The 23,124-nt window shown below is 60.3% G+C and overlaps 1 protein-coding gene across 1 annotated transcript in view; it reads left to right on the top strand.

Moving 5' to 3' along the window:
- Positions 1-23,124, top strand: part of UROC1 (urocanate hydratase 1) — a 34,382-nt gene that overhangs the window by 5,742 nt on the left and 5,516 nt on the right. Inside the window, exons 2-18 of the mRNA XM_027098412.1 lie at positions 593-723; positions 1,395-1,488; positions 2,289-2,348; positions 2,635-2,763; positions 2,871-2,932; positions 6,179-6,245; positions 6,328-6,471; positions 7,456-7,544; positions 9,438-9,500; positions 9,832-10,011; positions 10,843-10,940; positions 11,104-11,176; positions 12,155-12,276; positions 12,651-12,721; positions 15,327-15,425; positions 16,733-16,832; positions 19,124-19,205. Of these exons, the coding sequence (XP_026954213.1) occupies positions 593-723; positions 1,395-1,488; positions 2,289-2,348; positions 2,635-2,763; positions 2,871-2,932; positions 6,179-6,245; positions 6,328-6,471; positions 7,456-7,544; positions 9,438-9,500; positions 9,832-10,011; positions 10,843-10,940; positions 11,104-11,176; positions 12,155-12,276; positions 12,651-12,721; positions 15,327-15,425; positions 16,733-16,832; positions 19,124-19,205 (1,664 nt within the window). The remainder of the gene's footprint in view (positions 1-592; positions 724-1,394; positions 1,489-2,288; positions 2,349-2,634; positions 2,764-2,870; positions 2,933-6,178; positions 6,246-6,327; positions 6,472-7,455; positions 7,545-9,437; positions 9,501-9,831; positions 10,012-10,842; positions 10,941-11,103; positions 11,177-12,154; positions 12,277-12,650; positions 12,722-15,326; positions 15,426-16,732; positions 16,833-19,123; positions 19,206-23,124) is intronic.

Below are 23,124 nucleotides of genomic sequence, written 5' to 3'. Positions count from 1 at the left end.
GGGCAGCAGGAAGGGAAGGGGCCGGACAGGAGCACGAGGGCCGTCTGGAGAAGGCTGACGGGGGCAGGAGTTGCGCTGCTCTCCACGGTGTGCGATGAGAAGCCTTAGACGCTTCTTCCTGCTCTTGGGCGCCTGTCGCCGGCTCCAGGCACTGCCCCGGGCCTCCAAGTGTGCCGCCCGAGGCTACTGGCCACACTGGGTGCTGCTCCGCACTTGCACAGAGAGCCTCTGGGCCCGGCTTGTCAGCCTGCCCTCCCCCCCCCCCCCCCCCCCCCCGAGTTTGCACCTGCCGCTGTAGCCACGGGCCTTGGGGCAGCCCCTCTCTGGTCCTTGCCTTGGGTCAAGCAGCCTGGTCCCCCGGTGAGCAAGAAGAGGGAGGGACTCGAGGGCTGCTGAGGGAAGCAGGAAGGGCAGTCAGGGAAGGCTTCCTGCAGGAGGCATCACGGTAGGCTGGCCCGGGGTGAGAACCAGGCAGTCTCCGGACAGGGCCCTGGGTTTCTGAGTGGAACAGAGGCAAATCCAGGTGGGGAGATCTTGGCCTGGAGCCCGCACCCCCGCCATCCTCACCCCTCTCCCCTTCCCCCACCCCCAGCTGGCGCTGAGGAATGCCCTTCGGTACTTCCCCCCGGACACCCAGGAGCTGCTGGCCCCCGAGTTCGCCCAGGAGCTGCGACTGTATGGGCACATCTACATGTACCGCTTCTGCCCCGACATTGAAATGAAGTGAGTGCTGGGCCACAGATTCACAGGGGCCCAGAGTGGGAGGCTCCCTGGAGGGACCCTGCTGGGGGTCAGGACACAGTGAGGGGGAGGTCCAGGCTGTTCCCACTAGGAGGCCCATGGACGCGTCTGCCCTGGGCCAGGCTTGGGGCTGCTGCCAGGTCCTGGCAGGAGGATCTGCCTTCCTCACCGTCCCCAGGAGATGCTGCCCCTGCCCGGGCATCACACTCTGAGCACCATTGTTCTTGGAAATGCCGGAAGCGCAGACTGTCGGGAATGACCCCGCAAAGCGGGAGCCACCTGCCCTCGCTCCTGTCTGGGGCTGCTGGCCTGGCGCCCACTGCAGAATGCGTGCCCAGGAGCGCTGATGGCCGAAGGAAAGGACGGATGAATCGAGTCCACCTGCAGGAGGGGCCTCAGCTTTGCTTTGCAGTCCGTTTTATCCCAGTCGGAGCCTGCCCACTGGGGATGGAGGGCGGCCTGGGCGGGAGGGGCCCGGCACAAAGCAGGAGGGCGTTTGGAAGCACCTCCTGCTGGGAGTTCCAAGGCGCCTTCTGCGGGATGCCAGGGCTTGCTGTCCCCTCTGCGCCCAGCCCAGGCTGGGCCCAAGCTTTAGCAGGAAGGAAGCCTGTGCCCGCCCATCGTCAGGCCTGGCAGCTGCGCCCCCTTTGCAGGGCCTACCCAGTGGAGCAGTACCCCTGCCGGACGAGAGCGGCTGCAGCTATCATGCACATGATCATGAACAACCTGGACCCTGCCGTGGCCCAGGTAAGGGCCAGGAGACGGGGGCCAGGGACCAGCAGTGGAAACGGAATGGGAGAAGCTCATGAAATGCTCTCAAGCTTTTTATTTAGAAATAATGATAGATTTGAGGGAAATCGCGAAGACCGTGCAGAGCGGACATCATCCCCTTCTCCAGGGTGCCCCCAGCAGCTGCATCTTCGGTAACTACGGTGCAGCATCAGCACCATGACACCAGAGTTGGTACAACAGACACACGTGTTATTTTACATTTTCTGATAGCCACATGCAGACTGAAAAGAAACAGATTTAATACTGTAGTTTGTCCCAATATATGCAAAATATTATCATTTAACATGTGACCATCAACGTAAATATTCTGTAGTGTTTTCTCCTACCGAGTCTTTGAAACCAGGGGTGTATTTTGCCCCTAGAGCTTGTCAGACGGGCTGTGGCTCAAGTGCTCAGTGGCTGCACGTGCCCTTCCCGGCGTCCTCGAGCGCCAGTCCGTACCTCTGACACCCGTATTCAAGGAAGGTTAGGCTTCGGGGGTCCCTGAGTATTTTACTGGAGGGTGAAAGGGTCCTAGGATGTGACCACTCCAGGTGGTGGCGGAAGCTTCCTCAGACCCAGCTCTGACGCTCACCCCAGGCTGAGCACTTACCCGGTCACGGGTGGGCCACTGTCCCCGGGCCTTGCCCCTTCTGGCTCCTCCCCTGCCCCCCACTCGTCCTTCGGGGGCCATCGGCCACCTGGCCCCTGAGCCCGGCGCAGGCAGGGGCCTCCCTTCCAGGCCCCCATCTCAGACAGCATCGTGTCCTCCCCAGTTTCCCCAGGAGCTCGTGACCTACGGAGGAAACGGGCAGGTGTTCAGCAACTGGGCTCAGGTACGCTGGACTGTGTGGCCTGGCCCCGCCCTGACCCCAGGCCTTTCTTCCCCCACGTTCTCTGGCCTGGAAGCACGTTACAGACCAGGCTCAGGACTCGGGCTCTGCCTCCCCGATGCCTGAGATCCCAGCCCTGGAGGCTACTTGGGGACGTCGGAGGTCCTGAGGGAGAGCCACTGGAGGGTAGAGGGCTCCGGGCAGGACGGCTAGGGCCTGGGTGGGGGGGGGCTTGGGGCTGGTGCAGGGCCCCCGCTCACAGAGCCCCCATGTTTCGCTCTCCCCGCAGTTCTGGCTGACCATGTCCTACTTGTCCCAGATGACAGAGGAGCAGACGCTGGTCATGTATAGCGGACACCCCCTGGGCCTCTTCCCCAGCAGCCCCGGGGCCCCGAGGCTGGTCATCACCAACGGGATGGTGGGTCCCAGGGCAGCGGGGAGGGCCAGGTGCCCGCACACCCGCCGAGCCATCGTCCCCAAGGGCACGGCGCTGCCCCCAGCCCTCAGCCCAGCCCTCTTGTGCAGGTCATTCCCAACTACTCCTCCAGGATGGAGTACGAGAAGCTCTTTGCCATGGGGGTTACCATGTAAGTACTGTTTCAGCTTATGTTACGGCCTTCGCCAGGCTTTATTATGAAGCAACGCAGCAACAGTAACTACAACTTTGCAAAGCCCTCGCAGTCAAAGCTCTACAGCACGGTTTCGCATTTATGTATTTTCTGCTAGTTTTCATAGCTATGCCTACAGTTTTCATACAGGTGTGAGCAAGTGAACCTACAATTTGAATCCTACTTTTGCAACAATTACTATCGGTTTCAAACATACAGAAAATGGACAGGATTAATAGGGAACACCAAGATTCTGTGATTAATATGCTACTAAACTCACGTGAGCTCCTATCTGTGTGTCTTCGCATCCCTATATCCACGATCATTTTTTTGATGCGTCTCAGAGTAAGCTGCAGATATTGTTGCCTGGAATTCAGTATTTGTCCATCATTTTTTTTCTTTTTTTAATGTTTATTTATTTATTTGGCTGTGTTGGGTCTTAGTTGCAGCATGTGGGACCTTTAGTTGCAGTATGAAGACTTTCTTAGTGGCAGCATGCGGGCTTCTTAGTTGTGGCATGCGTGTGGGATCTAGTTCCCTGACCAGGGATCCAACTGGGACCCCTGCATCGGGAGCATGGAGTCTTAGCCACTGGACCGCCAGGGAAGTCCCCCCAGTTTTCTTGGTCTTGAAGTGAAATTTACATGTCACGAATGCGCAAACGCACACGTCACGTGCTCCGTTCTGTGAGCTCTGAGGACACGTGTGTCTGTGCAGCCCCTGAGCGCGCTGTCACATTAACGCTCCAATGGGAGGTGTTCCCCCAGACGTTGTAGAAGGAGCCACAGCGAGAAGGGAACCTCCTCCCGCCCGGACGCCCCAATTCCCAGCGTCTCCTGTGTCCTGCCCGACATCCCGTGTGTGTGCGGACGCTCGGCGGGGGTGACTCGACAGCCAGGGGCCACGCCCTCCGCACCTGACCCCTCCTCGGGATTCGGGCTGACTTGCTGGGTTTCACCGGCAGTGCTCAGTTGCGCTGTTATTTATTCAGCTCACTTGCCACCTGGTTTGGGTTGTTCCCAGTGTTCTGGGGATGTAAAGAATGTGACAGGACAGCCCTGATCTGCACGTGCTTGTGGGTCTCTGGGAGCGGGGCGCTGGCGTCCTAACCACCCCGCTGGGCCTCAGGCTGAGAGCCTATGAATGATTGTAATCATGGTCGCCGCCACTTGTTCTAGGATTTACAGAAGCCTCCGAGCTAGGGGCCCTTATTAACCCATTTTGCGGAGGAAGAAACTGAGGCTCAGAAACCCAATTACCTTTGTCCTTCGTCATAAGTAGTTACTGTCATTATATAATAAGTTGCTGTTACTGTTATTTGTTATGAGGCCTGACGACCTCTTCTGTACCAGTGGGAGCAGAGGGACGGTCGGTGTCTGGTCGGGTCCTGAGTGTGGCCATGGACCAGCCCCTGTGCTGCTGTCCTGTGGGCTCAGGAGGGAAGTTTAAAGGGGCAGAGCTGCAGAGCCAGACCTGGTCTGGCTGCCCCTGAGTGCTGACCCCAGGCGCCGCGAGCCGTTGACCAAAGAGAAGATGCAAATCACCACAGAGGTGGGAAGGGGTTGCCTGGATAAGGAATCTGAGAACCGCTGACCAGGGCAAACCTTTTCACCAGCAGGCTGACAAAAGTGGAACTGGTCCCCTCCGTGGTGGGGGTACGTGGGGGAACAGGCAGCCACAGGCTGGGGTGTCAGGGTCTGTACGGCAAGGCTGGGGTGCGGGAGGGCCACATCCAGTGACTGCGGTCAAAGCCCCAGATGGAGACAACTCTGACCCCATGATTTTACCCCCGAGAGTGAACTGCAGGAGCAGCAGCAGTGGATCAGGTGCGACAAGGGATGGAATCAGAAGGCCTCCGAATCGCTTCCCAGCCCTGCCGCGTGTCCCTGGGCCACCTGGGAACTCGGATCCTACCTGTAAAGGCGCCATGGGTGGCGGCCACCAGGGAGCACGCCCTGCGGCGGGGTCTGATGCTTTCACCCGCCTCCCTGGTAGATGTCTATCGTATCAGCATGACTCTCTTACATCCTGTCATAGTCACACAAACACGCAAGGCACAGGTCATGACTCCCCATTTTTTGGAGGAGGAAGCAGAGGTTCTACATGGTCCAGTGCTTTGTCCCAGTTATGGGACAGGCTTGGCGTTCAGATCTGCGAGAATCAGGATCCACCCTGACCCAGAGCAGAGAAGGTCCAGAAAGTGGCTGGGGGACAGCAGCCTCGAGGGTCTCCTGACCTCAGTGGTCCTCAGGGAAGAGTAAATCTAAGGCAACAGCAAAATTTCCCATCACATTGCCAAAAACTCAACTGTTGGATAAGTGTCATAGGATGCAAACAGGAGTGCCGGTGCCCTGCTGGTGAGTCCCTCTGGCGTGTGACGCTGGCTATTAGTGTTTTAAATGTTTGCGCGGTGCCCTGGCACCCCGTTCCTGGATTCTACCCTGGAGGGCACGGCAGGGCCAGGGAGGTCGCTTACCGCGGCCTTGTCCTGTGGCCCAGCTGAGCCACCCGGCTGACCGACAGGGAGAGGGGACATCCTGTGCCCCCAATGGGGTTGACCGTGGAGCCACGGAAGGTCTGCGGGTGCTGACGTGCAAGGGCCCGTACAGGCCTTGTGTGGGGGGAACACAGACCCAGAAACAGTGCCTACAGAACAAGGCCATTTATGCAAATAGCAATGGTCGCCCACACAGCACTAACGCCGCTTGCTGGCCTCTGCCCTGCGTGCCACACGCGAGTCTCGGTGTCCGCTGACAGGTGGCAGAGCTCCCCTCCCCGCCCGTGAGGGCATCTGCACATCCCGGGACCAGAATCCCGCAGGCTGTCCGGATTCGGGGTGTTGCCAGGAGGCCGCGGCCCCTTCCGCTCCGTGTCCCCCCGGCCCCGGGTCTCCTCCTGCAGGAGCGGCTCAGCTCCCCCGGGTTTGACCACCACAGGAAGGCTGGTGACTCGTCCTCCCCGGAGGTGCCGGGTCACGCCAGCTCTTGTCCACGTGGCTAAATGTTCCCCGGTGATCTTACTGCAGTTTTTAAGAGAATGAAACCTGTCTGAGGGGGAATGAAAGGTCTGAGGGGGACCAGAAATGGGGGACCGTGGCCTTTTCTACAGCTTTCTTTTGTCTCTGAAGGAGAAGGTAGTGCTGCACGTGGGGTGATGACAGTGCGTTTCAGGCCCTGTGAAGTGGGGCGCCAGGCACCGGCTCACCCCGCTTCCCCCTCTGGGCAGGTACGGCCAGATGACAGCGGGCAGTTACTGCTACATTGGTCCCCAGGGCATCGTCCACGGCACAGTGGTGAGAGACGGGCCACGCCCGCCCACGGGCCTGGGGGTGGACAAGCTGGCGTGGATCGTGAACCCGAGTCCTCGCCCTGCAGCTCACCGTGCTGAATGCCGGGCGGCGGTACCTGGGCGTCCAGGACCTGGCCGGGAAGGTCTTTGTCACCTCCGGGCTCGGCGGAATGAGTGGGGCTCAGGCCAAAGCCGCTGTCATCGTGGGCTGCGTCGGCGTGATTGCAGAGGTGAGCTGGCGGGAGCGCCTCCCTGCCCCCCCTCCAGAGCCCCCCACCCCCGCCTGCCCCCTCTTTTCTCGCCCTCACCCCCCAAGCCTCCCAGCCTGGGTCCCCAGGGCAGCGAACGCCCCTGCCTTCCAAGTGCCCGTCACCTGCCAGGGCCAGTGCCTGCCTACACTCTGCCGTGAAACTGCCCCCCTGAGGCCTGGCTTCCCTTGCCCTGGGGCCCTGGAGTACAGCCTGTGAATAAGTGAGCCAGGCTCCCCCATATTGGACAGAGCGGTCGGTCGGTCGGTGGGGGAGAGCCGGGGAGAGCGCAGGAACCTTCCCTCTGGCTCTGAGTTCCTCCGGCAGGAAGAGGGGCAGGGAGCGGAAGAGAAGGGGCAGCCGGGAGGAAAGCATGGGGGCACGCGCCCGTGGGATCCGCACGTGGCTGACAGTAAGCCTGTGACACGCACAGGTGTACTTGTTAGGAGCCCACCTGGCTGCAGGTGATGGAAAATCCGACGAGAGCAGCTGACACAGAGGGTTTTACTTTTCTCACATAGCCAGCAGGGCTGGCGTTGGCTCAGCAGCTCCACGTCAGGGTCAACATCTCCAGCTTCTCTTGGGCTTCCTTGTGCACACACAGTGGCTGCCCAGCCCCAGCCATCACATCTACATCCAAGGCAGGGCACAGGGGAAGTGCCGGCTGTGGCTGACTCCATTTTAGCAGGAAAATAACGCCTTAGAAACTGCTTCTTTTACTTCAGCAGTCAGTATGGGATCAAACGGGCGTTCTCATCCGCCAGGGAGGCTGGAAGCGGTGGGAGGGCAGTTGTGATTAGGTAGGATGTGATTCATCCCCTGGGGCCGAGCATAGCGTCACCCTAAGCGAAATCCAGGTTTGCTGATGCGAGGCAGGAGGGGGAGTCAGTACTGACAGCAGCTCGTAGGGTCTGCCTGGCTCTGTTGGGAAAGGGGGTGATCTACACCCGTGCCTCGTGGTCCCAGGTGGATGGGGCGGCCCTCATGAAACGCCACAAGCAAGGCTGGCTGATGGAAGTGACCGACAGCTTGGACCGCTGCATTGAAAGACTCAGGTACAGTGTCCGGCTCGGGGGGAGACCGGGCTGGGACCTTCTAAATTTCTGCTTCTCGCTGGTCCCTTCCGCGAGCGTGGGGGAAGCCCGTGTGCATCCGTGGTGCCCATACCTGTGGTCTAACAGACTTCAGTAGTTTTCTCGGTGACCCCAGCGCTCGGCCACAGTTTTGCAAAGAGCATGTCTTGCGTTTCTCCCCGTGGTGCCTCAGTGCCCAGCCCAGAGCCTGGCACACAGTAGGTGCTGCTTGGATCTGCTCAACCCCTGGGAGGTGGAGCTTCTCCTCAACAGGATCCCGTCGGGTTCTGCAAGGCCCGTCCTCCTCCCCAAGGGGGCCACGGCTGGTCCTGTGGTGCTGGGCCCCTCCCCGCTGCGCGCTGTCTCCTCAGCTATCTCAGCGGGGCGGGGCGGGGCTGCCCTGGGGGCCGCTGATCAGGTGCCCTTTTTGAAGCATCCTCTCAACGAATTTGCTCTGCAGAACTGAGCCCCATGTGGGGAGTTCGCCTCTGCACAGGGGGCTCCACCCGCTGCAATTAGACTCGCCCAAGGTCTCCAGGGGGCTTATGTAAAAATGTTCAAAGACACACAGAGTGTGAGAAATATTCCCATTACCAAGACTGGGTACTTTTTGGACATAGATCTTTGAAAACTGGCAGAAAACTCTCCATTAATCACAGGAGAAGTTCCAACCTCCTAGTGTGGCATGAAGGGTCTCACCTGATCTGGCCCCAATCCTGTGGGTGCACCTGGAGCACACGTGCCCACTCGCACACCCGCACGTACACACTTGCATGCTCACACACACTTTCAAGCACTGTGACATTTCTGTCGTCTCTAAGTATCCCTCTTCCATATGCCGGCTCCCTCTTGTCACACACAGTTTGGGTCCTTAATTCTGCATGAACACACACACAGTCCACATCAGTGTAACAAATGCCTGAAGCAGCCGTCTGGTCCCATTTCTGCTCCCTGAGCTGCGGAGATGCAGAGATGGGACCCTCCCATGTCTGTGGGGTTTTCATGTATTCAAATCTGTTTCCCCCAAATATGCTTTCATTTTTTGTCCTTTTATTTTTCCAAATAACGTTTGTTTATTTATTTATTATTATTTTGGCTGCATCGGCCCTTTGTTGCTGTGCGTGGGCTTTCTCTAGTTGCAGCGAGCGGGGGCTACTCTTCGTTGCGGTGCGTGGGCTTCTCATCGCAGTGGCTTTTCTCGTTGCGGAGCATGGGCTCTAGGCGCACAGGCTTTAGTAATTGTGGCTCGCAGGCTCAGTAGTTGTGGCTCGCGGGCTCGAGAGCACGGTCTCAGTAGTTGTGGCTCACGGGCTCAGTAGTTGTGGCTCACGGGTTCAGTAGTTGTGGCTTGTGGGCTCTAGAGCACAGGCTCAGTAGTTGTGGTGCACGGGCTTAGCTGCTCCGCGGCATGTGGGATCTTCCTGGCCAGGGCTCGAACCCCTGTCACCCACATTGGCAGGCGGATTCTTAACCACTGTGCCACCAGGGAAGTCTCGCAAATAATGTTTAGAGCCATCTTTTGTGACATTTGCTACTTAAGGATCGCCTTGAGTGGGTTCTACAAAGATCCCTTTTAGAGTCCTCGCAGCAGCAGCCCTAATTCTACTGATCGAATTCTACACCTTGGGGGGGGAGGGGTGGTCACCTTTGCCAGCGAGTCCTCCCGAGGGCATTCAAGTCTGCTGTTCCCCTCAGGCCTGGGTCCTCAAAAGACACACCTCATGGGTCCCTGCATCTCAGGCCTACGCTCACACGTGGTGCTTTGGGTGCCTCCTGGGCCTTCTGCATCCCCACCAGCTTGGGGCCTGTGTGTTGGGGGTGGGTAGCCGTGGGCAGGTGCGGTGGGGCCATCTGTCCTGCCCTTGCCCCTTCCAGGGAAGCGAGGAAGAGGAAGGAGGCCCTCAGCCTTGGTTACCATGGCAACGTGGTGGATCTTTGGTAAGTGGGGGGCGTTGGCAGCCTCGAGGACACCGGGTGAGCCCCCCCAGCCAAGGTCCCGGGCCAGGTGCTCCCGGGACACAAGGCTTCCAGTGTCAGCTTGAGGCTCTGCTCCCAACCTTCATGGCCTGGATCCTGGCCGAGCTCACGGCAGCCTTTGCCCAGGCAGGCAGCCCTCCCGCCAGGGATCTTTCCAGAGGGAAAGCAGGATGAGCCTCCATGCCTGACGACTGGGCATGTGGGCTGGGAGACGCTGCGTGCCTCCCTGGCTGGACCCTGAGCTCGGGCCCCGGCACTGCCTGCCCTGCCCTGACCACCTGAGTCTCCCCAGGGAGCGCCTGGTCCGTGAGCTGGACACGACGGGGGAGCTTTTGGTGGACCTGGGGTCAGACCAGACGTCCTGCCACAACCCGTTCAACGGTGGCTACTACCCCGTGCAGCTGGGCTTCGCAGAGGCCCAGAGCCTCATGGCCTCCGACCCTGCTGCCTTCAAAGCCCTGGTCCAGGAAAGGTGATGCAGGTCCCAGGGCTGCTCGGGGGAGGGATGGGGGTACACATGGCCTGCAGGAACTTTGGACTGGGAGGCTCTGGCCTCTGCCCAGTTCTCCTGGGGCAGCTGTGTGGCCTCGGGCAAGACCCTTAACCTCTCTGGGCCTCTGTCTCCTCTGTCACACGGGGTCATGGGCTCCCTGGCCTGTGGGTATGCTGGGAACAGACTGGGGTGACATTTGCAAAACACTGGGGGCAGCTTCCGGCACGTGTGAGTGCTGAGCAGGTGCTGGTGGAGGGGAGCCTGAGGCGCTTCTGCAAGAGGCCGTTGCTTATTCAGCACTGAGTCTGGTCCCGGCGCCGGGCTGGCTGGCTGACGACCCGACCCATAGGCGCTAGCTTAGGGGCTGCCTGCAGGGTCCTGAAGGGTAGGGGGACCTGAGGAGCCGGCACGGACCGGGGCTTCCAGGAAGGAGGCGCTGGGGGGAGGAGGCAGCAAGGGGTGGAGCCAGGAAGGGTGGAGCCTGGGGGAGGAGCCAGTCAGGGGTGGAGCCAGGAGGGGTGGGGTCAGCAGGGGTGGGGCCAGGAGGGTGGAACCAGGAGGGGTGGAGCCAGTCAGGGGTGGGGTCAGCAGGGGGTGGATCCAGGAGGGGTGGGGTCAGCTGGGGTGGAGCCAGGAGGGTGGAACCAGGAGGGGTGGAGCCAGTCAGGGTGGGGTCAGAAGGGGGTGGAACCAGGAGGGGTGGGGTCAGCTGGGGGAAGAGTCAGCAGGGAGGTGGGGCTCGTGGGGTTCGGCTTCGGTTTCAGCCCGGGCGGGCGGTGCTGAGCTGACCACTGACCGCACCTCTCGCAGCCTGAGGAGGCACGTCTCGGCCATCAACAGGCTGGCCCAGGAGAACTTCTTCTTTTGGGACTATGGCAACGCCTTCCTCCTGGAGGCCCAGAGAGCAGGTGAGCGAGAAGGGGGGGGGGGTTCCCTCTCTGCAGGCCTCGTGGGCGGGGCAGTGTGGCCTGCGGGTTGGCTCCACGTGTCCCTTCTGGAAGCTGGCCCTGCCAGGGCCTTGGTCTCGCTGGGCCTCGGTTTCTCCAGGTGACGCTGGGTCTCCGCGCACAGGGGCTGACGTGGGGAAGACGGGCGCCAACAGGACGGAGTTCCGCTACCCCTCGTACGTTCAGCACATTATGGGGTGAGTGATGGGCCCTTCCAGCGTCTGTCCTGGACATGCAGGTCTGAAGATCTCCTCCTCTCCCCACTGCTCAGGCCACGTGCTGAGGCCTGCACCGGGTCACGGGCTTTCCACCCCAAAATGCAGGGGGAAAGGAGCTGAAAACGAGAGACCCTGTGCAGGGCCTCAGGGAGAGAACAGGATCGGCCACGCCCGAGCCACGAGTGGGCGGCGGAGGGCCTGATCCCTGCAGCCCGTGTGCTTCCCTGGCCACGTGGGCCGGAACAAGCAGGGACCAGGGAGCGGCCGGCGGGAGAGGACAGGGTGGAGTTCGGGCCTGAGCCGCTGGGTTGGGTGGGGTGGGCAGCAGCCCCGGATCTGCACCGGAGGGGACCCCCGGGGGGCGAGAGAGGCCCGCGTCCTTCTGAGGTTCACTGTGGGAGGGGAGGGGCCAGAGTTGGGCCAGGGCCACTGGGGTGTCCCCAGGGGGCAGTGGGAAGGGAGCCCAGCAGGGGCTGGGTGGGCGCGGGAGCCCAGGGAGGCCCCTGCATTCCTCTGCCTGGAGTCCCCTCGGAAGGTCAGCCCACTTAAAGCAGATTTGGCCTTAAGTTTACTGTTTGTCCCAATATTTAGTTTCAGTTGCCTGGTTTTCAGGTTGTCTCCAACAGCAACTTAAGGAATTTCTGCTTGTCTGTGTCCCAGCTCCCTGCTTCTGCAGCCAGAGATGGTACAGCCCTGAGAGGGGAGCTGGGAAAGGACACCGAGGGGACAGAGGGGGCTGGGGGAAGTTACCGTCCAGTTCGTGGCTTGGGGGCTTCCGGCAGCCATCGTGGACACCGACGCCCACTCACTACACAGGCCCCCACGAACCACCGCCTGGCGCACAGCCCTCACCTCCTCAGTTCTGGAGCACCTGCAGCCTCGCCGACCGCGGTGACCCCAGCCAGGGGGTGCAGCCAGCCTGGAAGCCCCCAGCTGACGAGCCTTTTGCCCTTGCAGGGACATATTCTCCCAGGGCTTTGGGCCTTTCCGCTGGGTGTGCACGTCCGGGGACCCGCAGGACCTGGCGGTCACGGATCAGCTGGCCACGTCAGTGCTGGAGGAGGTCATTGCTGGTGGAGGTGAGGCTGCTGGTTGGAGATGCTGGTGCACGGTGACCCCCAGAGGCTCCAATAGACACCTGCCTGGCGGTGCTGGGCAGCCTGGACACGTGGTCCCTGGCCTGGCCCCATGGGCACAGGGCACATCCTTGGGTGGTGCCTGTTGATGGTGTTCTGGCTCCCTGTAGCTGGCCCTGTGTCCATCTGCGCCGTTCCCCCGTGTCCAGGCCCCTCTGCGTCTCCGTGTCACAGCTGCTCCAGGCCATCTGTGGGTCCGTCTGTGGACACAGACGGGTGCCTCTGCCCTGCAGCCTTAGCGAGGAGGGTCTGTGCCGCCCCCCACCGTGGGGCAGGGGCTGCCGGTGCCTGTGACACCCTTTCCCCTCTCCCTGCAGTGAATCCGGCTGTGGAGCAGCAGTACATGGACAACATCCGCTGGATCCGGGAGGCCTCCCAGCACCGGCTGGTGAGGGCTCAGCCTGGCGGGGGCAGGGTGGGCAGCTGGACCGTGCCCGGGGTGAGGTGCTGCTTGCCACCTGGGCCAGTTAGGTGATGTCCCCACTGGCCACCTAACCCAGGGGCCGCTGGGCAGAGAAGCCCAGGACCTTTCAGAAGGGGGCCTGGGCTCCTGGGCAGCAACCAGGGTCAGGCAGGTCTTTCCTCCCCTCACTCCCCTGCTGGGCCCTGGAGCCAGGTCTCCCGGCTTCTCCGCTGTGTGACCTGGGGTGAGTGGCTTGGCCTCTCTGAGCCTCCCGTCCTGTCTGCGCGGTGGAGATGCTGGAGGCGGCGCGTGCCCCCTGGCTGTGGTGTGGGGCTTGGAGCAGGCCCTCTGACGCTCTGCGGGGCCAGGGCTGGGGGGACGGGCGTTTCCGTGACTGTGAGCGTGACCACCAATCGGGTGACTCGAGGTGGGAACTGGTTTACACGAACCCGTCAGAAGGGTGTCTCTGAGGAGCTGACTTGTGGATTCAGGTCTAAGTGGGGTTGGGGGCTAAGGTGGGGGGAGTGACAGTGGGGGAAGCGGAGGGGTCAGCCAGTGCACAGGCCTGAGGAGACAGCCAACCGGATGCACCAGGGCAAAGTGAGAAATGGGCGTGTGGGTCACAGGCCTCTGACCACAGACCCTGGTGGCCGGATGCCGCCACCACGTCTGGACCAGTGGGTCCTTGGCCTGGGCTTCAGCCAGGCCTCCCCCGAGCTCTGAGCCCCCTCTCCTGGGCTTCCTGGTCCAGCCCTGTCCAGCCAGGCTGCCGCCGCCTCCTGGCCCAGCGGTCACAAATGCATTTCTCCACAAAACCCTTCATGCCAGCTACCTGGAGCCTGAGATGCCCATGGCCGTCACTGTTGGACTTGAGGGCCTGGGCCTGGGAGGGTGGGGCAAGAGGTGGAGATGGGGGGCCAGTGCAGGGAGGCCTGGAGAGGAGGGCCACGACCACCGAGAAGGGGCCGGCAGGGTTGCAGGGCTGAGGGCCTGTGGGCGGCCAGCTGGATGCCCCCCCAACCTGCGAGCAGGACCCTCTCTTTGTGTTTGAGTTAAAGTTACCTGGACATGGTGTCTTTCCCCTTTGTTTCAGGTTGCCCTCCCCCCTCCCTCCCTCCCTCCCCCCCCACTCCCTCCCTCCCTCGTCTCTCGTGAAAGTTGGTGATCACAGAAGGTTGTCCTTTTAACATTTTAATTGTTTCTTTCAATGTACGCTCTTGACAAAGCTGGCAGTCCTGGGTCAGTTCCTCCCATTTTCTGTTTGTGGATCCGGGAAACCTGAAAGGCTGCCGTGCTGGTTACGGTACAGCTTTGGGTGGAAGGCGGGAGGCCGAGGAAGCCCCAGGCTGACCGAGAGGCTGGCGCGCGCGGGCCTCCTGTGGACGCCCCCCCCGCCCCGCCGTGCTTCACCCCATCCCTGCGCGGCTGAGGGACACACCTGCACCCCCTTTGCAGAGCCCAGGGTTTCTCAGTCTCGGCACTGCTGACATCTGGGGCCAGGTGAATTTGTTTTGATTGTGGTAAATATACATGACATAAAATTTACCATTTGACCCATTTTGAAGGTACAGCTCAGTGGCATTAAGCACATACACTGTTGTACGACCATCGCCACCGTCATCTCCAGAACTTTCTCATCTTCCCCAGCTGAAGCTCTGTCCCCGTCAGACCCTAGCTCCCTCTCCCCTCCCCTCTCCTTCTGTGTCTGGTTTATTTCCGTGAGCTTGATATCCTCAAGGTTCATCCACGTTGTCACATGTCAGGATTTCCTTCCTTTTTAAGCGGAATCGTGTTCCCTGTGTGTATGGACCACACCTTGTCTATCCATCGCCGGCCATGGACATGGGTTGCTTTCCCCTCTTGGCTACTGTGAATGATGCTGCTGTGAACATGGGCGCCACTACCTCTTCGAGCGCCTGGGGGCTGGAGATTCTTGGTCACGGGGACCATAGTCTAGCAGCGTCCCTACCCATGCCAGCAGCACCCAAATGTCCACAGTCATCCCCAGAGGTCGCCCGGCTGAGAGCCACTGTGCTAACGATGACGCTGTGCTAGCAGTGACAACGCCAACATGAACAACAGTTCATTTTCGGGAGCCTTTGTCTCCCGCAGTGAGTGCCCCCCAGCTCCAAAGGGGCTGCATCCTGGTGGCGGTGCGCAGGGGCTCAGCCTCCCCGGCCCGTTTCCTCACCTGTGCAACGGGGCCTGTGATGAGCACAGTAGCGTCTTCCTCACAGACTCACTAAGGAGATTCTGGGTGCCAAGCTGCAGCAAGGCAGACACGTCAGAACCGCCTCGTGGGGTGCTGAGGTTACTCTGGTGGGAAGGGTCGAGCGGGGTGACGCCCACGGGAGGTGATATCCCCGGAGACAGGCGAGTCAGGGTCCCGGAGGCCCCTGGGGCTAACCCTGCGGGGATGGGTCAGGAGGGACATCTGGGGGCCCAGACTGCACGTGGACACGCGGGCCAGGACGTGAGTGCTGGACTCTAGGGCCGCCTCCTGCCTCCCTGGAGGCGGCCGTCTGACTGCTGGTGGCCGTGTCTCCCGAGCGTCCCCCACGTCGGTCAGCTCTCACCCTTCTCTCCGCAGGTGGTGGGCTCCCAGGCCAGGATCCTGTACTCGGACCAGAAAGGCCGTGTGGCCATCGCCGTGGCCTTCAACCAAGCCATCGCCCGTGGGAAGATCAAGGTGGGCTGTCCTGTGCTTGGGAGGGGCTCCCCTGCCTCCCCACCAGGCCAGCCCAGGCCCGGGAGGGAGGAGGCCCGTCCTCAAGCCCAGGCTCTGGCAACTCGGTCCCTGCTGTGTGACTTTGGGCAGTCAGGGGCCCTCTCTGAACCTCTTATCAGAAAAGAGGCTCCCGTAACCTCAGAACGTGGCTTTCCCACGAGTGTCTCACGTGGTTTTGTTAAATCGTCCCTTTCAAACCATGACAACCTTCCCTGCTTTTCCCCATTTCCCTCCTGGTCAGCCCTGCCCACCTCGCTCAGTGCATGCGCACTTCCTGCTGTGGTGCTACAGTGCTGGCAGGGCAGAGACAGCATCTTAGTCCTTCCTCCCTCCCTCCTTCCCCCTCCCCCTTCCCTCCTTCCCTCCCCCTCCTTCCCTCCCTCCCTCCTTCCCTCCCCCATCCCCCTCCCCCTTCCCTCCCTCCTTCCCCCTCCCCCCTCCCCTTCCGTCCCCCATCCCTCCCTCCCTCCCCTCCCTCCTTCCCTCCCCTCCCTCCTTTCCTACCCCTCCCTCCTTCCCTCCCCCCCCCCCTCCCCCCCTCCTTCCCCGTCTCTCCTTCCCTCCCCCCCCACTCCTTCCCAAGCGCCCCCTGGTGCCAGCCTTGCTGCAGCACTGCTGTGCAGAGGACAAGGTAGACAGGGTCCTGCCTGGTGCTGGTGGAGGGACACTTGGACATGCAGGCAAACGTATCAGTTCAGGGGATCTCAGTGGTACCAAGCTCTGTGAATGAGGTGACATGTGGGGCGACAGGGGTCAGGATGGCCTGCTGCCTTGCAGACGCAGAGCAGAGGCCTGAGTATCCAGAAGGTGCCGGAATACTGCACAGGTGGTTCATGGCAGAGGTGAAGAGGGGGAGCATACTTGGCCTGTTCAAGGACAGGGCAGCTCCTCGGACGCTGAAGCCGTGAAATCCCGGTACCTCTAGTGCCGTCGAAACACCAGGCTGTCCCTTACAGCCCTGTGACATCGGGGAGGTGTCCTGTCCTCTCCGGGCCTCAGTTTTCCTCTATCAAGTGGGTGTGGTGACAGTGTGGGTGGGGTTGAGGAGACTCGGACCCAGCAGCTGGAGAGCACATGGGGCTCCAGGTGGCTGGAAAGTGCGTCTCTGGGCAGCCACGGGGGCAACAGAAGCCCTGCACTTCCTCCCGCCGAAGGTCTGCTTCTCAGGGGAATCCGAAGGGCATCGGGTGTGCCCTGTCCCTTGACCTCTGCCCTGTGCTGGGCAGTGGACATGGGTAGCTGACCTCTTGTGTCCTCCCGCACTGCAGGCACCGGTGGTCCTGAGCCGAGACCATCACGACGTGAGCGGCACAGACAGCCCGTTTAGGGAGACCTCCAACATCCGTGACGGCTCTGCCTTCTGTGCGGGTGAGGAGCACAACAAACTTAAGCTTTTTCTCTGTTGGATTTTATTTAACCATCAAGGGATTCATTCAGTCGGTTGTGGTGTTGCAAGAAAGGTGCTGGCCTCTGAGAGGCATGGCACGGGGTGGCCAGCCCAGGACGGAGGGAGGGGTCCTGGGATGCGGGCTCAGTGGTAAACCAGGGCGGGTGCCAGGTGGCCCAGCTAGGTGGATGCCCGAGACCCGGGTGCACCTGGGCCGCGTTCAGGGAGGGACTGCTGCTGCTGCAGCCGCCGCGATTGTTACTGTCGCTCCAGAGCTTCTGCGTTCCGTACTGGGGGGCCTTCTGGTTCCCAGCACCTGCAGCTCCTCCCATTATGGACGGGATCCCAAGGGAAGGAGGTGGACGGTCAGGAGCACCCCCCGCATCACTTTGTTTTGAGGGATTGGGTCCACTCCGTCTAAGTTATGGAATTTATGCGTATAGAGTCGTATTCCTTCATTATCTTCTTCACGTCTGTGGCGTCCGCTGTGTTCTTCCTGATGTTGGTCATTTGTGGCTTCTTTCTTTCTCTGGTTTCATGAGGTGGAAGCTGAGGTTACTGATTTTAAACCTTTTTTCTTTTCTAATAAAAGTGAATTTGAATTTCCCTCTAAACACTGCTTTAGCTGCATCCCACAAATTTTTACATAATATATTTTTATTATCATTCAGTTCAAAATATTTTAGATTTCCTTTGAGACATTCTCTTGGACCCGTGAGTGATTGAGAAGTATCTTTTTAAATTTTCAAGTTTGGGGAGATTTTTCTGATGTCTTTCTGTTACTGACTTTTGATTTAATTCCACTATAATCTGAGAGCTCACTGTGTATTCATTCTGTCCTTTTAAATTTGCTAAGGGTTGTATTGGTCCATCTTGGGGCACGTGGGAAGAAGGTGTCTCCTGCGGTTACTTGGGGGCTTGTTCTTTAAGTGTCAATGAGGTCACGTCAGTTGGTGATGCTGTTCCTGGTGTCTAGGTCCTTACTGACTTTCTGCTGACTTGTTCCATAAATTACTGACAGACGGGTCATGAAGTTCCCAACTGTGTTTGTGGATTTGTCTGTTCTCTTTTCAGTTCTCATCCACTTTGCCATGTGTTTTTTTTTTGTGTTTTTTTTTTTTTTTTGCAGTACATGGGCCCCTCACTGTTGTGGCCTCTCCTGTTGCGGAGCACAGGCTCCGGATGCGCAGGCTCAGCGGCCACAGCTCACGGGCCCAGCCGCTCCGCGGCATGTGGGATCTTCCCAGACCGGGGCACGAACCCGTGTCCCCTGCATCGGCAGGCGGACTCTCAGCCACTGCGCCACCAGGGAAGCCCTGCCACGTGTGTTTTAGAGTGGTGTTGTTAGGTGTGCCCTTGTTTAGGTTTACTGTCTCTTCTTGGAGACTTGACCGCTATCATCGTGTGATGCCCCTGTTTATCCCTGATAATACTGCTGGCTCTGGAGCTCTCTGATATCAATGTGGTTTACATTCGTGTCCTTTGGCCACGGTGACAACATACCACAAACTCAGAGGCTGGAACAGCACAAATGTGTTCCCTCGCAGTTCTGAAGGTCTAAAGTCTGAAGTCAGTTTCTCGGGGCTTAAGTCGAGGTGCGGGCAGGGCTGTGACGTCTCAGGACGCTGCAGGGGAGAATCTGCTCCCTGGCCTTTTCCAGGTCCTAGAGCTGCTCTTCTTGTATCTCATAGCCCTGCACTAGGACGAAAGTATTCCCAGGACCCCCTCCTCTTCTCTGTGGGCACAGTGGGGGTTTGGAGGGTGCCGACCCCTTCTGTCCGTGTCCCCAGGGGCCTCGGTCTCAGGCATGCTGAGGCTTGTCACTCAGCGAGCCCTTAGACGCGAGTGAGGCGCGGGTCCCGTTTCCGCGCAGGTGCCTGCCTCCCCACAGCGTTCTGGGTAGCTGGCCGCCCGGGGCCTCGGGCCTCTGACGGGCCGAGGACAGCTGGTGGTTTGCAGTTTGCCCCCAATTTAGCGTGTTTGCTCTAAGGGTGGGACGGACGCTCTTTGTCATCTGAGCTGACACTGCCACCACATCCCTTTGAATTCCTTTGTCCTCCGTGCCTCTGGGGCGCTGTACCTGGCACCGGAGAGAGGACAGCAGGGGCGACAGTGCTCGTCAGGCACTTGTTCATTGTCCTGCTTTGCTTGGCTCTGAAAATACAAATTTCCGCTGTTCCTGCAGTTGCCCTGCCTTGTTCCCATCCGTCCCTCAGACCCTGGCCCGGCCTGGCTGCCTTCCTCGGGGGCTGACGGGGCTCTGTTTCCACAGACATGGCCGTGCAGAACTTCGTGGGAGATGCGTTCCGGGGAGCCACCTGGGTTGCCCTGCACAACGGCGGGGGTGTCGGCTGGTAAGGAGGTTTCTGGGGGCCGGTGGTGCAGCTGGGGCTCCTGTGGAAGGCTCGGGGGTCTCCTCCAGGGTCCTGGGCCTGCTTCCTGGAGCTCCCGCTACCGAGGGCTCCTCGTGTGAGCTGGAAATGGGGGCCTTGCCCAACACCCCACCTTTGGGGTCTCACCCGTCGCGCGGGACACCAAGGCCTGCCATGGACGCCGTAAATCACCCTTTCCTGTCGTTTTCATGCTGCTTTCACAGATATTTTCCAGGGAATGCTCAGCACTCTCCTGGCCCCGTCCTTTCACTCCGCCAGGGGCTGGGCTGGGAGGCGGGGACCTGGGTTCTGGGCTCCCTGGGTCCTGGCCCCTCTCTACCCAGCCAGGCCTGTTTCCAGCCCACACCGCGAGGGAGCTAGGGCTTCTGGGAGGCTCCCTTCTGGGCGACAGATGCATTTCCCTCTTGGGGACATCCCTATAATTCTGCACCCAGTTCCAACCCAAGGGGGTTTTCTGACACCAGCTGTGTGTCCTGCAGTTCCAACACCGTCAGCACAGAGATAACGTCAGATCCCACGGCTGAGGGCTCAGTCCCACGGGGCTGTCCCCCACCCACCTGCCGACTCCAGTCACATGTGCACAGTATTACCCGTGCTTCCGACCCACCAGCTGCAGATCAGGGGTCCCTGCAGCCGCTTCCTCGGGTTCCACTGGTTTGCTAGAGCAGTTCACAGAACGCAGGGAACCCATTTAGTCACTGGATTTCTGATTTACTACAAAAGACATCAAAGGATGTGAATCCGTAGCCGGATGAGGAGATACACGAGTTGAGGACCCAAAGGGACCCTGTGGGGCTGGGGCCGGGCACGGCAGCACATGGAAGCGTTCTGGCTCCCCAGCCTGGGCGCTCTCTGAACCCGCTCCTTTGGGGTTTCTGTGGAGGGTTCCTTATGCGGGCGTGATTGACTACATCACGGCCACTGGCGACTGATTCCGCCTCCAGCCCCCCCGCCCTCCCGGAAGGTCAGGGGCTGGGACCCACGTTCCAGGCCTCTGATCACACGGCGGCTCCACTGGCAACCAGCCCCATCCTTGGGTGGTTTCCCAGAGTCAGCTCATCAGCATAAGGAAAGACACCTTCATCCCTCTCAGCAGAGGAAGTTCCAAGGGTTTTGGGAGCTCCGTGCCAGGAACGGTGGGCAAAGACCAAATACGTCTTTCTTGTTATAAACCATGATGTCATATTTGCTGCTAAGAACGATGAATAACTAACGTTTATTGCAAGTGGACTGCCTGGCAAGCATTTGAATCCCCTCTCTCACCCACTCTTGGAAAAGAAATGCATCTACTGATGTGGAAACTGAGGCAGCAGGCAGCTGGGGCTACACCTGTGCGCGTGGCCTCTGGGCGGGGGTGGGGGTGGGGGGGTCGCCTGGGGAGCTCTGGTCGCGTGGGATTCCTGGCTCCTCAGAGCAGCAGGGGGCGCCGTGGCCCCGCAGAGGAAGACAGCTGCCCGGGGCCCCGGCCACCTCTGAGCTGACCTCTGAGCCCGTTTTGGCCGGATCAAGCCTGGACTTGCCCTCCAGAGCCAAGTCCTTCACGCTGCAGCTTCCAGAGCGTCCCCGGGGGCTGGCTTGGCCTTGGGCCCTTTGAGGCCGGAATTCCGAGCTGCAGCCCAGTCAGGTGGTTCTCATGAATGGAAAATGTGATCGGATCGCGTGTCCTTTCAGAGACACAGGCTGGAGAAAACCAGGACGGGAGGGAGCGCCTGGCGTGTTGGCACTGGGTTTGCTAAGTCATGCTGCAGGTGCAAGAGCAGCTCTGAAGGGGGCCGGAGGTGCTGGTGGAGCCAGATCTGGACCCAGATCTGTTGTCCCTGGATTCGCGACATTGGTGACAGGACCGCAGAAGGCAGGACGGAGCCCCCGAGAAAGTGTGCAGGACACGAGGCCTCAGGACAGTGCTTGCCGCTGACCCTGCGCGGGGCTCCCAGAGCGGGGTCCCCTCTCACTGCCAGGCTGCCCTAGGCCCTGACAGGGCGCGACCGGCGAGGCGCTGGCCCCGAGGCCCTCGGTCGTGGCCGCCCTCGAGGGCTCCTTTGGAAAGTGCCTCAGATTCACCCGGAATCCATCAGACACAGACATGCATGATTTAATCCACCAGATACTGCGCAAACCTTCCTGTGAAGATCAGCGGGAAAAATCTGTCCCATGCCTGTTCTTCCTTCCGTCTCCAGCTATAGTTTTTGCCTTCTTGTACGGAAAAGCAAGTGTCTAAGTCATAAGCCACTGATACCTCTCAGTTTGCGTTCCCGTTTCTGAGCTGGTCAGAGTCGGCACTGGGTCGCTCTGTGGCCCCTGCTCTGCCCAGTCTGCTCTGACTGTGTGCTGGGGTGTGTCCTGTGCTGCCCGCCCGCGGTCCCTGCCGTCTGCTCCTTTTAGACAGGGCGCAGAGCGGGAGAGTCGGCAGTCAGTCCCTGGTCTCGGCGGGTTGGACGGCTGCGTAGAGCCTGTGTGGTTCCGTCCCTCCAGGGAGGGTCCGGGCCTTCCCCTCAGTCCCTGTGTCCCTGCCTTCTGTCCTCACACCCGGTCCAGCCCCGGGGCCTCACGTGTTTGAGGAGTAAGTGCACCGTCTTTATCTGGATGTGATGCTGTTTCCTCACTAGAGCATATCTCGAACCCGGCTGTGCATGGGGCTCCCCAAGGAGCTTGTTTCTCCTGGACAAATGGTCACGGTAGCAGCATGCTTTGCGGGCTAGCGGTGGAGATTAGTCGCGGCAGCTAAGGCTTCTGTGGTGCGCGACCTGTGCACGGGTGTCTCCAGAGACACTCGTCGAATCACCTCGATGGTCCCACCTATGAGGCAGCAGCACTGAGAATGTGACTTTGCCTGGGGTTCCCGGCAAAGCCACCCGCAGTCACTTGTGAAGGAGCCAGGACAGGCCCTGCCCTGCCGAGGCACCCCTCCCGTGAACGTGAACCGTCACTGTGTGTGCACCGTGGGCGCCCCAGTTCCCGGCATGAAGATTCCTGTTTGCATAACCTCTTCAGCCCTGGCCGGTGTCACTGCCTGAAACCCGGGGCTTCCGGGCTGCTGGGCCAGAGTTACAGACTCTGCTGTTTTGCTTTGAGTCGCTCTCCCAGGGTCCTGTTCCTGAGGTGCGTGCTCTTGTTCATCTTATAATGTTGAGTACTTCCTTCCTTAATACATCTGGCACTGGCTCTTGGTACATGTGACATAGGGTTCTGCTTTTATGTCCTTCTCAACGGGACCGTTCTCTGTCCAGCAACTGCTCCGGGATACAGGTCCTCCTTTCTTGCTGTCTTCCTGGGCCCTGGACTGCTCCAGGCAGGGTTTGCAGAGGTCCCCTGGAGCTGGGCACCTTTGCTCTCTGACCATCTGGGCTTCAGGCTACCAAAACGAAAGATGTCGTTCTAATCTCCAAAAGTCCTCTCTGGTCAAAGGACTGTGGCTGCCGCCTGCTTTGTCCTCTGATCCCCGGCACCAGCCTCTGACGAGCGAGTGGTGATGACCTTGAATCCGTGCAGAGCCCCCTCCACCACAGGGGCCACGGGAAGTGCTGGGAGCCCGCTCGCGGGCGCAGGGCGGCCGGCTGCAGGGACGCAGGCCCGGGCGCAGGAGTTCCGCTTCCGCTCCCTGGGTGGGATGGGAACCGGCTGAGGTTGTCGGGAGGGTCCAGCTGGGCAGAGAAGGGGGTGAGGCCGGAGGGGCCAGAGGATCTGAGAGCTGAGCCTGGCAGTAAAACCTGGCAGGAGCTGACAGGATTGAGGGCGTTTCCTGTGTGTGTAACCGAAAGGGGCTGGAGGGTCAGGGATGTGAGCTGGGCAGGAGCCTTGCAGAAAGACGTGGAGGGTGAGGATGCATCCCGGGGCTTCAGGAAGGACGCAGTCTCCGTGGCTGATGGGGAGGAACTGCGGG

The sequence above is a fragment of the Aethalodelphis obliquidens genome, unplaced genomic scaffold (genome assembly GCF_003676395.1).
Source record: "Aethalodelphis obliquidens isolate GAN/ISIS:26980383/991018 unplaced genomic scaffold, ASM367639v1 scaffold123, whole genome shotgun sequence".
Lineage (NCBI taxonomy): Eukaryota > Metazoa > Chordata > Mammalia > Artiodactyla > Delphinidae > Aethalodelphis > Aethalodelphis obliquidens.
This window is presented reverse-complemented; position numbering and strand designations above follow the sequence as displayed.